General features: G+C 42.4%; 1 protein-coding gene across 3 annotated transcripts in view; it reads left to right on the top strand.

Annotated features, from left to right (window-relative positions):
* The window catches only part of phf14 (PHD finger protein 14), a 75,985-nt gene that overhangs the window by 40,557 nt on the left and 21,838 nt on the right, over positions 1–13,590 (top strand). For 2 of the 3 annotated variants that reach the window (XM_028399193.1, XM_028399192.1), the window contains exons 15-16: positions 3,709–3,774; positions 4,526–4,647. In XM_028399193.1, the coding sequence (XP_028254994.1) occupies positions 3,709–3,774; positions 4,526–4,647 (188 nt within the window). Of the gene's footprint in view, positions 1–3,708; positions 3,775–4,525; positions 4,648–5,759; positions 7,546–13,590 lie in introns of those variants that run through there. The other variant, XM_028399194.1, reaches the window with a different exon arrangement.

Here is a 13,590-nt window from a genome sequence, read left to right as displayed (position 1 = left end):
TGCAGGCTGCGCCCAAGTCTTCTCTCCCTGGAACTGTGAGGAGAGAGACTGAGGGAGGGCTCCTGGAGAACAGGGAACCGGAGCCTCCAAACTTGGAACCAAAGGGCTGCCTCCCTCCCTGCGAGTGCTCGTCTCTCTCATCTTCTCCAGAGCTGGGCCAAAGAAACCCTTGGTGGGGTCGTATGCTGCATCCATGATCTCAGCTTTCTGAGAATCACTCAAGCCAGACAAATTCAGCCACAGGGCTCTCTCACCTGTGACTGCTAGCCCCATGACACGGCCACATCCCTGCACGTAGGGAGCGTAGGAGAAGATCATTCACCACACATATCTCATCCCAGAGGAGAGGGTTGGGAGCCTGTGAATCCAGCTGACGGCCCATCTCCTCCAGTATCTCAGCCTGATAAGCTGACAGCAGTGTGACAGCGTTGAGGGAGCACACTGACTGAGCTGCATATTTGTACATCCTCTGGTAAATAGATGCGGTTAGGCGATCTGATTTACTAGGCAGAGAGATACTGGAAGAAGCTGAGACTGATCGGCGATTGGGATGCAGCCCCAGCTCACCCATCCCATGGATCTCCAGCTTAGAACAACCCCTGGTTGGGAGTTTGCTCCTGAAGGGACTGGGCCAGTAACGCTTCATCCCCTTCATACAGGCAGGCACTGCTGGTGAGAGCTGTTTGGGTGAGGGCTGGGCTGGCGGGAGCCTCTTACCATCGTACAGGTCCCGCTCCGTTCCCTCAGCACCCTGGGCTGCAGGCCATGGAATTCCCAGCTTGGCTGCAGCTCGTTTGCAAAAGAAGAGTCCTCCTCCTCTTCTTCCTCCATGTCCCACATGTCGAGGAGGTCAGAGTTAGCGTCACACTCTGCGTCCTCATCTCCCAGCTCCCCGTGATCAAAATCCTCGAACAGCGGGGGCATAACTGGGGATTCGGTGTCCATCAAGTCCGCCCAGATCTTAGAAGCTCGCGCCTGATGGACGTTGGGCGTGGGAGTGGCTGCTGCCAGGCAGGGATCCTGACTGTTAGCTACAGCTACTCTTAATCTCCTTTCCAAAATTTTCTCCGGCAATGAAGCACAATGGGAGCAAGATTGCGGGTCACCTAGCGCAGCCTGGGCGTGTTTAGGGCCCATGCATGCTATGCACATCGGGTGAGGGTCCCTGCCCGAGATGGTTGCACCGCATGATGCGGGACACGGGCGGGATGCAGCCTCTTTAGCCTTCAGCTCCGACCCTTTGGCGGGGGTGATGGCCGTAGACATTCTAGTGGAAAGGGAGATAGGCGACGACAAGTTATCGGACTAGACTCGTCACAACACGTTAGTCTTGAACCACACCAATGCTAGCAGCAAGGCTAAACCCTGCTATTAGCAGATGTAAGAGCTAGCTCGTCGTGACACGTTAGCTTCACTCGGGTAACCAGTACAGGTAACAACCTAATGCTACCCAACTAGCATCAATTAAGCTCGCCTTGACGCGTTAGCTTTAGCTACACAGAACAAGCTAGAACAACCTAGCAATTACACTGGTCAACCACGGGAACAGCTCACCCTGACGCGGACACTGTTCCTACTGTGCAGCTATCCGAAATACTTCTCACGAAGTACTTACTCAGCACAATCCGGACTAGGTTGGAAACTGCGTTCGGCAACGTACTCCTTGACGGGACGCCTGTGAACTGTTAAGCAGCTAGCCCCTAGCCTGGAACGCGCTGAGGGAGCAAGTAGTTTCTCACGTGGAAGAAAGCGAGAATGAGTAGGAGGGGTTGGTCGGCCGTGTTAATAGAGGGGGGCGGGGCCCCGAGTACGGCTCAACCGGTCTGTCACAGACAGACGTGATGTCATTGGAGCTTCCGTAGTTGATCACGCCCAAGGCGTTTTCCCATAGTGAAACACCGAACGAAGTTAGAAAAAGAACTGCAAATATATGCAAATAATACATAAAAATAAATATCAAAAACTATGTGGTAGAGTACTCAATGCCACAATGAACTCCAGAGCAATTTAAACAAACATATAGTACGGTTAGTATATTAACATTCAACTTAAATATGTTTGAATATTATTGTTTTGTTGTTAAGGAGTAACACACTTTGTAACAAAAGCTGGATTAATGAAAACAGCATGCAATAACCTTTCCCCTTTCAACTACAAAACTTTTTAAAATACTAAATGTAGGGTGAAGTCCATGTTGATATAATGTAGCATGAGTCTTATATACGCCTCCATGGTGCGGCTTGACCATAGGTTCTGCTGTATGAACATCTTGTGCAACTTTCTCACAGCATTCATCAAAAACGGTGCTGATTGGGCACATCTTTGCTAGCATGAATGTGACGGCCTCTGTGATTTCTTGGTGTCTCCGGTAGGGTTGGGCGGTATAAAGGTATTAAGGTATACCCGCGGGGCACAGAGGTAGCGATGGTATCATTTATAATACCGTCAATGCAATGTACTTATATAAGAAATAAGGATCAAATATATTTTATTTGATGCCTTGTGTGGTTGAATCTTCAGTTTCACGTCAGTAGTATAATATATTTTACTTTTGGAGACCTTTGATAAAGTTTATGAACATGACGTGACAGCGCGGAGGAGAGAGAGAGAGAGAGAGAGAGAGAGAGCGCGCGCTATAGTCGCACCTGTGACCGGGTCCCTTAGAAGAACACTGCTGAGATGGTATTTAGTTTTTGAACAGTGTAGGCACAAGCCAACAGTTTGGTGCCGCTGTCTGAGCCTACATTTATCATTTTAATTGTTTCCATTATAAAAACTTGGCAGCGGAAAACGTGACCGGCAGGTTTTCAGTTTACCGGACACGGCACGGTATTCACGTACACCGGGGTAAAATGTGGAGGCAGTTTGACGGTGTCAAAATTTGGATACCGCCCAACACTAGTCTCCGGGTGGATAGTCTGTTGCATTATAAAGAGTGCGCTCGATGGATGCCTGACTCCTTTATCGCTTGGTCATAAACAACTTCCCCCAGGTAGCTTAAGTAGCTGCTATAAAACAAAAAACACAATTGACACTAAGAGAACCTATCATTTGAGACCAGAATGGTTTTTTGTACCAGGCTGGCTGTAAACATGTTAATTTTTGCTGTGAAGTTGGACCTTTTAACATGGGAGTATATGGGAAATGACTAATTTCTGGAGCCAGCCCCCAGTAGTTGCAGCATGAACTACAAGTTCTGACACTTTCGCATGGGCTTCAAGTTTGAGCCCCGGTTGCTGCTTGGTTGAAGCTATACTACAAAACCCATCAGCTCTTGTGAAACACATGCTTTAAAAAAGAATGCCATATTAACACTATTCATCATTTAAAGAAACGGGTTGGACTGAAGTTTAGACTTTGTGATGGTTTCATACAAACATAAAACTGTTCTTTGACCTAACAAGCAATATTAAAATTGCTTTTAACAGTCATTGATGCTGTGTCCTGAGGTGTAATTGTAGAGAGGAACTAGAAAAACTTCATATATATTTGTTATTATATCAAGCAAAAATGGAAATCATTTGACTGTCTTAAAAACTTGGAGTGCTGATAAAAAAAGCGCTGATGTAAGACAGTGGCAACAAGCTGTAAGAAAAGCTCGTTTTTAGTCACTGTTTTCAGGAGTCCTGTTGAGATAAGATTTAGAGCCAGTCAGAAAGTATAAAAGAGTGTGCTGCTACTTTAAAGTGAAATGTTTGTGTTCCACAGAGAACCAGAGGGCAGAAAAGGAAGAGAGTGCCCATCTGTGAAGACAGAGGAGAAGAGAAGATGGAGGTTTGTCACTTTACTTACTGTCACTGTTGCTGTGTAGCTGTGTTGCAAAATGGCAGCCATCCTGTTGGGTTTGGAGGGAAGGATCCAAGAGACTTTTTTTTTGCAACATGCTTGTTAGGTCAATTGGTCACTCTAAATTGCCTGTTTGTGTGTGAGTGTGAATGGTTGTCTGTCTGTATGTTGCCCTGTGATGGACTGGTGGCCTGTCCAGGGTATACCCTGCCTCTCACCTGTAGATAGCTGGGATATAGGCTCCAGCCACCTGTGACCCTGCACTGCAGGACTGCAGATGATGAATGGACGGATAATAAATGGTACAGAACAAGCTCACATCATGTTTTTAATATTAAAAAATACTAATTCAGTATAATCATTTTACTAATAATTTTTTTTATGTTTTTTCAAAAGCTGATAAATAAATACAGAAATTTACAAATGTGCAGCAAAAATCCCTGTGGTCCAAACCTTAGGGTAATCAATGGTGGCCATGGACTTACTTCTCATGCATGCATATGTAAATACACTGCACATTTATGTACAGTGTATATACATATTATACAGAGGTCAATGTATTGACAACTCAATACCCCCCAAAAAGAAATAAATAAATACAATATGTGTGTAATAGTAGTTGGGCTATAGATCAACTAGCAACACCACTCTAATACTCATTCTCACTCCATAATATGCATTCTACTGCAGTCTCCATCAGCCATACAGCCCTCAGTTCTAATCAGCTGTGTTTCCATAGGAACCACTGCCACGGGAACGCCGACAACGCCAGTCTGCAATGCAGAAAAAACCCAAAACCGACGACACAAGAACTGAGTGTACAACCTGCAAAGGGCCGGGCGACAATGAAAACCTCGTGAGGTGAGTGCAGCATGACTGTGTGTGTGTCTCAGAGAAGGGAGCATGGGGTCATTACACATGCTTCGTGTGCATGTGTATGTGTGTCACGAGGCAGCCATATCCTCCTGATGATTAAAGTTCAGTCTTCATTAGGGCTCCGGCCGCCTGGGCTCTGCAGAATGAGGGGACTGAGGGTATCTCCTCCATAGGCCCTCTATATTGACCTGCCACATACATTTGCACAGTTCATTAAGGCATAATGAATAGCACAATTTATTCTACTCCTTTCTTGGGAATTCAGGTGTCAGGCATCTAATAAACAGGATTCTTCTTTGGCATTGGAATTCTATGGAAAAAAAAGTCTAGATTACAGCAGCCACCTCTTCAGCACATTGTCATGTGATGAACCCCTTACAGGGAAAAAATGTCAATTTTAATCAGGCTTCTAACTGAACTCCATACACTATATCAACTCATGGTTATAAGCTGATATTTCAAAAAGGTTTGTTTAAAAGGAGCAGTAATTAGTCCCTGCTACTACACTTTAGTTGCAGGTCTGTTTCTCTCTGGTAAAAATACATTCTGATCTCTTTTACTTAGTTATTTTTAAATCTTCTTGCAACAAGACTCAACACTTCCTGTAGAGATGTTTTACATCCCAGGATTTCAAAATCAGTAGATGATCACGTCATAAAGAATTGAAGCACAGTTTTTAATCATAGTGCGACTTAATGAAGTCATTTGCAAGCGTAACTGCAGAATATTTAATGGTATCAGCTTCTTTACTGTGAAGATTTTATGTTATTTTGTGTGGAATTATTATTAATATAATATTTCCATAGAGCAGTGAACATAGCCCACTCTGAGAGTGGAGAGAACAACTATCACCAAGGATTAACAAAAGGCATACCATCAAGATGAGTTGTGCAGATTGGAGTATCCAAACTTGACTTCATCCCAAAGTGGTTTCACTTTAAAAAAAAAATTACTTTTTGAACTCATTTAGAGGTCATGCATCAGTAAGATTTATCCACAAAAATAACATGTTACATGGGCACAAAGTGTCAGTGACGGGTGGCTGGTCGGGGTGTGAGGTGTGCTGCCCTGACTCTTTCTATCTTTGCATTGCACAGGTTGTGAGAGCCGGGGCAGCCACCTCACCTCCCCCCCATAAAAACTCGGGACAGACGACCATTGGCTTAGAGACAGAGAGAGAGGCTAATTGAGGCGTTTGAGGAACGAGACCGTCTCACCGATCCCCCCCCTTCCCCCCCGTCCCATGAAACCACCTCTGATTCAGACTGGACCAGGAATGAAAATTGAATCTTTAAAAAAAAAGACAAAAAAAACATGGAACTCTAAATGCTGAAGTGTGTTTGGAGCCAGTGTTTTTATTTAATTTTTAATTTTTTTTAGGGGGTTAATGTTGGACTTTTAATTTCTTATGTACATCAGCTGAACACCACACAACACCTATCTTGGGCTAAATAGGAACAAAAAAAAAAAAAGTCATATGAGTAGGGAATAGATCCCAAAAGTTTAACCCTTGGAACCCCAAGCTGTATGAGTTTCACTCATTTTTAGTGACTTTTTAGGCTCTTTTTTTCACTGCAGTATTATGAAGTCCTACACCTCAATGGGAACAGCACAAGTATTGTTAGCATAGAGAAAACCTTTAAGATGTCTTGATGTTTGTTGTAAGGAGTTCAGATGTTTTTGTCTCAACCAAATGTTAAGTTTTTCTTATTCTTTGAGGCATGCATGCGTTTCAAACTTTCTTGTTTTGTTTTTTGTTTTGCATTCAACTCTTCCTAACAGTGCAATAATTTCCTCCGGAATGACCACATGGCATCTGAGTATGCTTAAGAAAGCAAAAAATAAAATAAATAAGCTGGATTTTTAAACTGTTGCCCTTTTTTGTAACAGTTTTAGCATCTTCTCACCCAGATCAATCCTCTCTATGCCTCTAGGTGCTTACCTGCCACCCCCTATAAACTGTATGTGAACCTGTATGGACTTTCTTATGGTTTGATTCTTATCTGGTTCATTGGACTCATTTTTTTAAGTATGTGGAGGAAATGTCATTGGTGTGCATGGAAAAGCAGTAAAAGTACCATACAGCATCTGTAGTATAAACAACTAGTATAGTTAGCGCTTCAATTTTTTAGTCTAAACGTCTTTAGTGTCCAATAGGCATTTAGAAGTCTTCCTCCATTCTCATATTTGGAAGTGACAGTTAAACTGACAGAAAGACAACCCAGCTTTGTCTCTTGGGTGACCTTTAGTGCTGTCAAAACAGCAGCTGCTTGCAGTATCCGTCAGGGCTCATGTGACACGTGTCACATCCTGCCCTTATATGTCACTCTCTCTCCCATCCCGGGCCCTGCATGCATGCATCTGGGAGCAGTCAAATCCATGCAGCTCAATGCTCTCTGCCTCTGTAGAGGGAGTCCAAAAACTGCACCGCCGCTGGGGTTCGTCTTCAGAGATCAGTTCTTTGTAGAGACTGACTCGCTGACTTCTGACCGGTCTTTTTTTTCCATCACTCAGTCTCAGTCAGTTTTACTGTGCATGGCTAAATCCCCCCCCCCCACCCCCCATCTGTACAGTACTTACAAACTGATGTACGTGATGTGGTTGTGTAGAATGTTGAATGCAAGGTAGCTCTGTAGTGTATAGTATTTATTGAAGAGGCCAAACGTGTTTTATTTTGTGCCTATACATACTTGATCATATCATACGCTTGTGTAGTGAACAGAGTTGAACTCTGACTTTTTTTTGTATTTGCCAACATTTGTTTACAGACTTGCTTTTAAGGGAACAGTTCTGGTAATTGTGTACTGTATTACTGTGATTCTCTGTGAAGTAAGAATGTGGATTTTTTTTGCTGCTGTTGTGTATGTGAAGTGTCTCAGCCTCTGGAACCTACAGCTCCTGAAAAATTAAGCGGAGCTTTAATAAACTCTTGACTTTTTCACCTTATTGCCGCAGTGATAAATGAGTGTCAGACAGCTAATTAATTGTTCTAAAGGTGCGGCATCGGCGGTCCGTTTGTGCGTGTAATGCCCTCTGTCATCTGTGATTTATCACCTGGGAAGTGGCCTTCTTGTTGCAGGAGGGGAGGGTGGATCAGACGAAATGTTGCTTCTTAAGCCCTCATAGCCTCAAAACACGTTGGCTGCAATCCTGCTGCAATATAGTAAACACAATATCTTATTTCTTTTAATATTTCATGTAACAATGTTTGTGTTAACAACAGAATCAAATGGTTTTCAGGATAATCATTCAGAGCACACTGACAAAAACATACAATAAGAAATGGCAGATCCATCATTATTTGTCATGCTGGATACACAGGATGTAGATACACAGCCAATAGAAACAAGGTAACATGTTTCTATAGACTCAGCAGGCCGATTTTACAGCCAATAAGATTTTTTTTCAATAGCTTTCGTTAAACCTATGAAACCCACTTTTATGATGTTTAAAGTAAAAATGACAACAATTACAATAACAAGTGACATGGTCACATGACTGCATTGTCACCACCACTTTACACAGCTTAGTTTTAAACCTATTGGTATAATGACATCCAATTTGTAGCTTCCTTTAGTTATGTGTTAGATACCGCCATATTTAAGACTCATAAAGCATCAATATTTGTTAACCACAGACCTTATGTGACATTTTCATCATTGCCATAGTATCCCTATAAAGAGCATCACAGTAAAGTCAATACATTAGCAATGTGAGGTAGCCAGGGTGTAACATGATGTAAACACATATTAATGTACTTGGTATCCAAATCCTCACATTTTATAGCAATTGTAGAACCAAAAACTATAGAACAGTAAACAAACAAGTAAATGGGTTAGTGTTGGCCAGCCACAAACTAACTTAAATTGCATTTAATTGCAAATGAGACAATATCAATAAAAATACAAAACAAAAAATGTGACTATTTTAATTTAATTTATTTATTTTTTTATTTTATATATAAAGTAAGGTGTAGCTGTTGGTAGATTTGCCTTTTTAACAAATTTCAAGGAAGTTCCCCAGATTCTATATAGCTGCACAGAGAACGGCAAGACCAAAGTGTATGGATAAGGTTTGCTATTCGACACATTCGATTGCTGTTTTATTATTTGTTGTGTCTAAGGTGTGTTTAGGGATTTAAATTACTCCATTAAATTTAGTAAAATATTCTGTGTAGAGTCTTCATCGCCGCAGTTAACGATTCCTGACTGAAAGGAAGCACCCATCAACTTATCATGCTGTCTGTGTATGCAGCTTGTAGTCTATGGGATGACCATATTTGTCCAACCATTGCAAGCATCCAATGGATCGTGGGATAGGTTGGGTCATGGAGGAGCCACCCTGTAAAAGGTCACTTAAGAGCATTATTCACAACAAAGGTTTAGTATTGACCTCATAAATGGGAAAAATATTCTTAACATAAGCTGGGCTTGTTGGAAATGTTGCTGAACTCTGGCAGCAATTGTGACCTTCAGGTAATGAATTTATTGACAGATAAAATCTATGATTATCAAAACATATTGTAACAACTGACACCGTGTCATCAGGTGGATTGGTTTTGTGTGGTGAACTGCTGCTGCCCCAGCCCTTCATTTTCAACCGCAGGGTCTTTGAGGGCATAAAGAACAGCTTACGTTACCACAGATCAGCTTCGTTACAGCTGCTTTTGGCGATGAAACTGAGACTCCGAGAGTAAGGTGGCCGCTGAGGGATGAATGAAGAGAGAGAAAAGCTAGCCTGGGAGGTTCTGGAAAGCAGTAACCTTTCGGATGATGAGTGCATTTCCCATTACTGCTCTGACACCAGATCCGGGGAAGATGATTTAATGGCGGCATTTTGTTTTTGCTGACTTCACCCTTTTTTTTCCTCCCCCCTATTAAAACAGAAAACACAAGAGCTGGAACTGGGTGGGGGGGGGGGCTGTGTGTGTGGGAAGTGTGGCCAAGCAGCTAAAATCTATTACTCCCTATACCTTCTTCTTCTTCTCCTCCTGTCTCTTTATCCTACCGATTCAGCCACTGTGGGTGTGTGTGTGTGTGTCCGCTCCAGTGTCTTCCTCTGAGGTACAGGCTCTCCTGTAGCCGGACTGTTTCCTCTTACACCTAAAACACCAAAAGTCCTGTGACATCTTAATTGATAACCTCATCTTAGACTTGTTTGAAAAGAAGTTGCAATGTTTAGGGTGGTTTGTATTCCTGTATTCCTAGTCAGATGCTAAGAGTTTACTCTGCCAAGGTTAGAGTGCAGTATGAGTTCTTTCCCACTTTGCTACCCTAGTTTACTGAGGCCCCCTGCTGGAAAACATGAGATATGTCACTTTCATTCCTCCACTCACTGTGAATGAGTTGTGTCCAGATAAGCTAATAAAGGCAGCAGCTCTGACTTGGCTCTTTCCATAGGTGCGACTTCAGCAGTCCATTCATTTACTCCCCCCACTCTCACCCCTCCCCCACCCCATCTTGTAAAACAATGGCTCTTTTATAATGTTTCAGCGACCCAACAGTAGATCAAAAAGTAGGCTCACAAAGTCCAATAATCCACTCTTTTCTATGGGGGAAGACAGCGGCACACTTTGTCATGGATGAGAGTCAATGGCTGGAGTGCTTTGTGTCATATTGATTTCTGTCATGTGGCCACTCCCAAGGTAATTGCATTGGCCCACTTGTGATAAATTCACTGCCTTGTTTCAACTACTTGGGCTCTCAGACACCAGGGCAAGAGAAAAGAAGTTTTTTTTAGGCTAAAAAATACCGACAAAAATCAGGTGGGGTACAGCGATACCACTATGGGATTGTAGGTCAGTACGCTCAATCCGTCATCCTTGAAGTCATTTTGACTTTTGTCGTTTTTGTTCGGTCATCTATCTGGAGTTTAGCCACAATGAAGCAGAAGGCAGAAGTGATCTCCCACAAAGTAGACTAATCCATAGAGATGCAATTAAACCTGGCCACATAAGAGGAGGGGGGGCAATTCATCACTCTCCGTTTTATATATATTTATATTTATATAAAAAATATAGATAATAGCTGCCAGATAGATAGATAGATAGATAGATAGATAGATAGATAGATAGATAGATAGATAGATAGATAGATAGATAGATAGATAGATAGATAGATAGATAGATAGATGTGCATTCAGTCACTGAGTATTTAATGTAATGTAAATTAAGCTGAATGATTTTTAGCAGTGCCTACCCGCTTACTATTAATGCCACAATTGGCTGCAATATATAGACCTATAGAGGGCATTCATATGTTAGTCTTCAATAAATTATAGTAAATTGAGCTAAACCACTTAATGTCTGTTATAATGACGATCATGTATCACAACTAATTTCAATTATATGCTTTGGTTTTTCTTAAAAGGAAGATGATTTTATTTTCCTACAAGCTAATGGAAGCTACAAAATCTGTTGCAGAATTGCTTTGTAGGAATGAATAAGTCACATCTTGTTGAAGGCTGAAAGGAGGCTGTGTTAACACATTTAAAGCTGCAGAGAGCTTAACATCTTTAAACAACAGAGCCCAGAAGAAGCACCTAGTTATTAGTTCCTACAAGTCATTTTTAATATCCACCTTTGCTGATATATTTAACTAAAATTGTGTTGTTCGTTTATAAGTCTGAGGAGCTCATATTTTATACACATAATGTAATTTCTGTCCAACTCATTCACTCTGGTATTATCATCTCTGTCTCATCGGTGTGATTTAATTCCGTCCTGGTGATACATCAGTGAATGTTTCTGCAGGCTGTGTGAATGAATGGAATTACGGCAATGTGGATTCCTCTTTATGACAACAATTTTAAAGAAGGGATCAGACGAAGACCGCTTCGCCACTAGCACAGCCCACAATGACCCAGTCCCTGGGTGACAGACAGCAGAGGGAGTGGATGTTAGAACTTCACAGAGAGATTAAACACCAGATGAAAGTAGGCCCAAAACGCCAAGCGAGCACCAACACATGTAGCAGACAAAAGCAATCAATCGCGCCCCCTCCCCCCCCCCCCCCTCCGCCACCACCACCTCACCCTCCAATAAGATTACATCAATCAATAACCTCTCTTATGAGTGATTGGATTTTGTCTGCTTCCAAAGTACAAGGGAGAGGAGGGGCTGCTCAATTTTCCCAATGATTAAAGCAAGGCCAAATTGCTTTGATAAGATCAAGGACCTTGCTGTGGCTGGGTGTGTAAGGGCAGTGTTGGGAGCAGATAAAGGCGCCCGGTTAGCAGGCGACTGTGACAGCGTGGAGACTGGCTACATTACGTAGATCGGACAGGAAGGGTGCCAACTGACCATCCCCCCGTCCTGACACCACATTGTGTAAAAAACATAGATGCCGTGTCTGTGTTATCGCACTTACATTTGAAGATCACAGCTGCCTGTGTTAGGATTAGGTGCTTTTCTGCTAAAGGAACTCTGGCGTCATGTCCAAGAACTGCCCCCTGCTTAGCTAGTTGACCTCATAACGTACCCAGAAAAGAGATGTGACACTCATCACACTCAGTTACTATCAAGCCCCACGTTGCTTGGGTTTCAGTGTAGTTTCAGTGTATGGTTCCTACATAGGAGGTCTAAAAGTTAGTAAATCCCCTCATCTACAGCCTATTGAGACAGCTGTTCATTGGGTGCATTGGGTTCAACCTGCTGGCTCTCCTGTCTGGGTGATATACAAAATATAAGTCCAGTGTATTCACAGGGAGTAGCTGTGACCTTAATTAGAATGAAATGAAACTTGGCAGAGATAACGTCCACAGGCTTAGCTACAGCTTGATATAACTTGGGTGCTTCAACTGCATCATTTTATGAAGATATTCATATATACATTCTTGGGGCGGGCCGTGGAAGGGGTTATGTTAAGCGGTTTTGTTCATTCTCTGCTGGCCTCTATTTTGCGCTCCACTTTTTAAAAATGTTTTTGATAATATTGCTGATACATTCAATTTCCTGTCAATATCAACTGAAAAAAACATCTTTATGGTTGTTTTAAGTCCTCTTGCTGGAGGCTCTACTGATGTGCCTCTTGGAGAGACGCAGTCATGCTCTCTGCACTGTGCGACTACTCTGAAATGTACTGTAAAGCGAGCGGAAACTCTGCGATGCATTCAGATGTTACAGCGGTGCTGCAGTTGTCATCTCTCTTAAAAAAAGCAGTTCTTGCCCGACTTTCAGAACTTTGGGATTTGATACTTTTAAAAAATTAGTTTTAATCCTCTGTGCTGCTGTGCACTGAGTGTGTGGGGTATAGGCAGAGGAGAGGACAGAGGAGTAACCAGTAAATGACAGCAAAGGACTCTTACAATGATAAAAATGTAACAAGAGTATATTTATAAAGGTAGATACTGTACTGATGGGTATTATTATTTATGGAAAAAAAAATGTGTCCCTTTGCATTTCTTATGGAAATGTGTCTGCATCAGCAAGCGGTGCTTTAATTCAAAGATGTCACATACCAAACATTGCAAATAGTTCACATTAGGGTACAAGTATTAGAGAAGCTTGTTTACAGCTGTCACAGTCAATCAAAATAGCATAAAAAGAGCCGTCCTGTGAATTTGAAAGGTCTTCAAATGTCTCCAGCATTGAAACGGCAGACTTTGCTGCTTCCTTTTTTTTTGCCTTAGTTTTTGAGATTCATGTGAAATCAATTGGCAGTTTGTGAGCAACAATAGGAGCGTGCTCATTAGCCGAGAGCGCACATTTCGGTCATTTGTCTTCTATTCACTAGGTGGCCGGAGGGAACTTCTAAATTCTCATCGTTTTTCCAAGATATGCCTGCTCAGCCCTGTGTGTGTGTGTGTGTGTGTGTGTGTGTGTGTGCGAGAGAGAGAGAGAGAGAGAGAGAGAGAGAGCTCCACCTGCCTCAACATATTTGTGCTAATTTGCAGCAGCTGTTAGCGTATGCCCCTACAACTCATAAGATG

The sequence above is a fragment of the Parambassis ranga genome, chromosome 2 (genome assembly GCF_900634625.1).
Source record: "Parambassis ranga chromosome 2, fParRan2.1, whole genome shotgun sequence".
NCBI lineage: Eukaryota > Metazoa > Chordata > Actinopteri > Ambassidae > Parambassis > Parambassis ranga.
The sequence above is the reverse complement of the archived record's forward strand: the minus strand, read 5'-3'. Positions and strand labels throughout refer to the sequence as shown.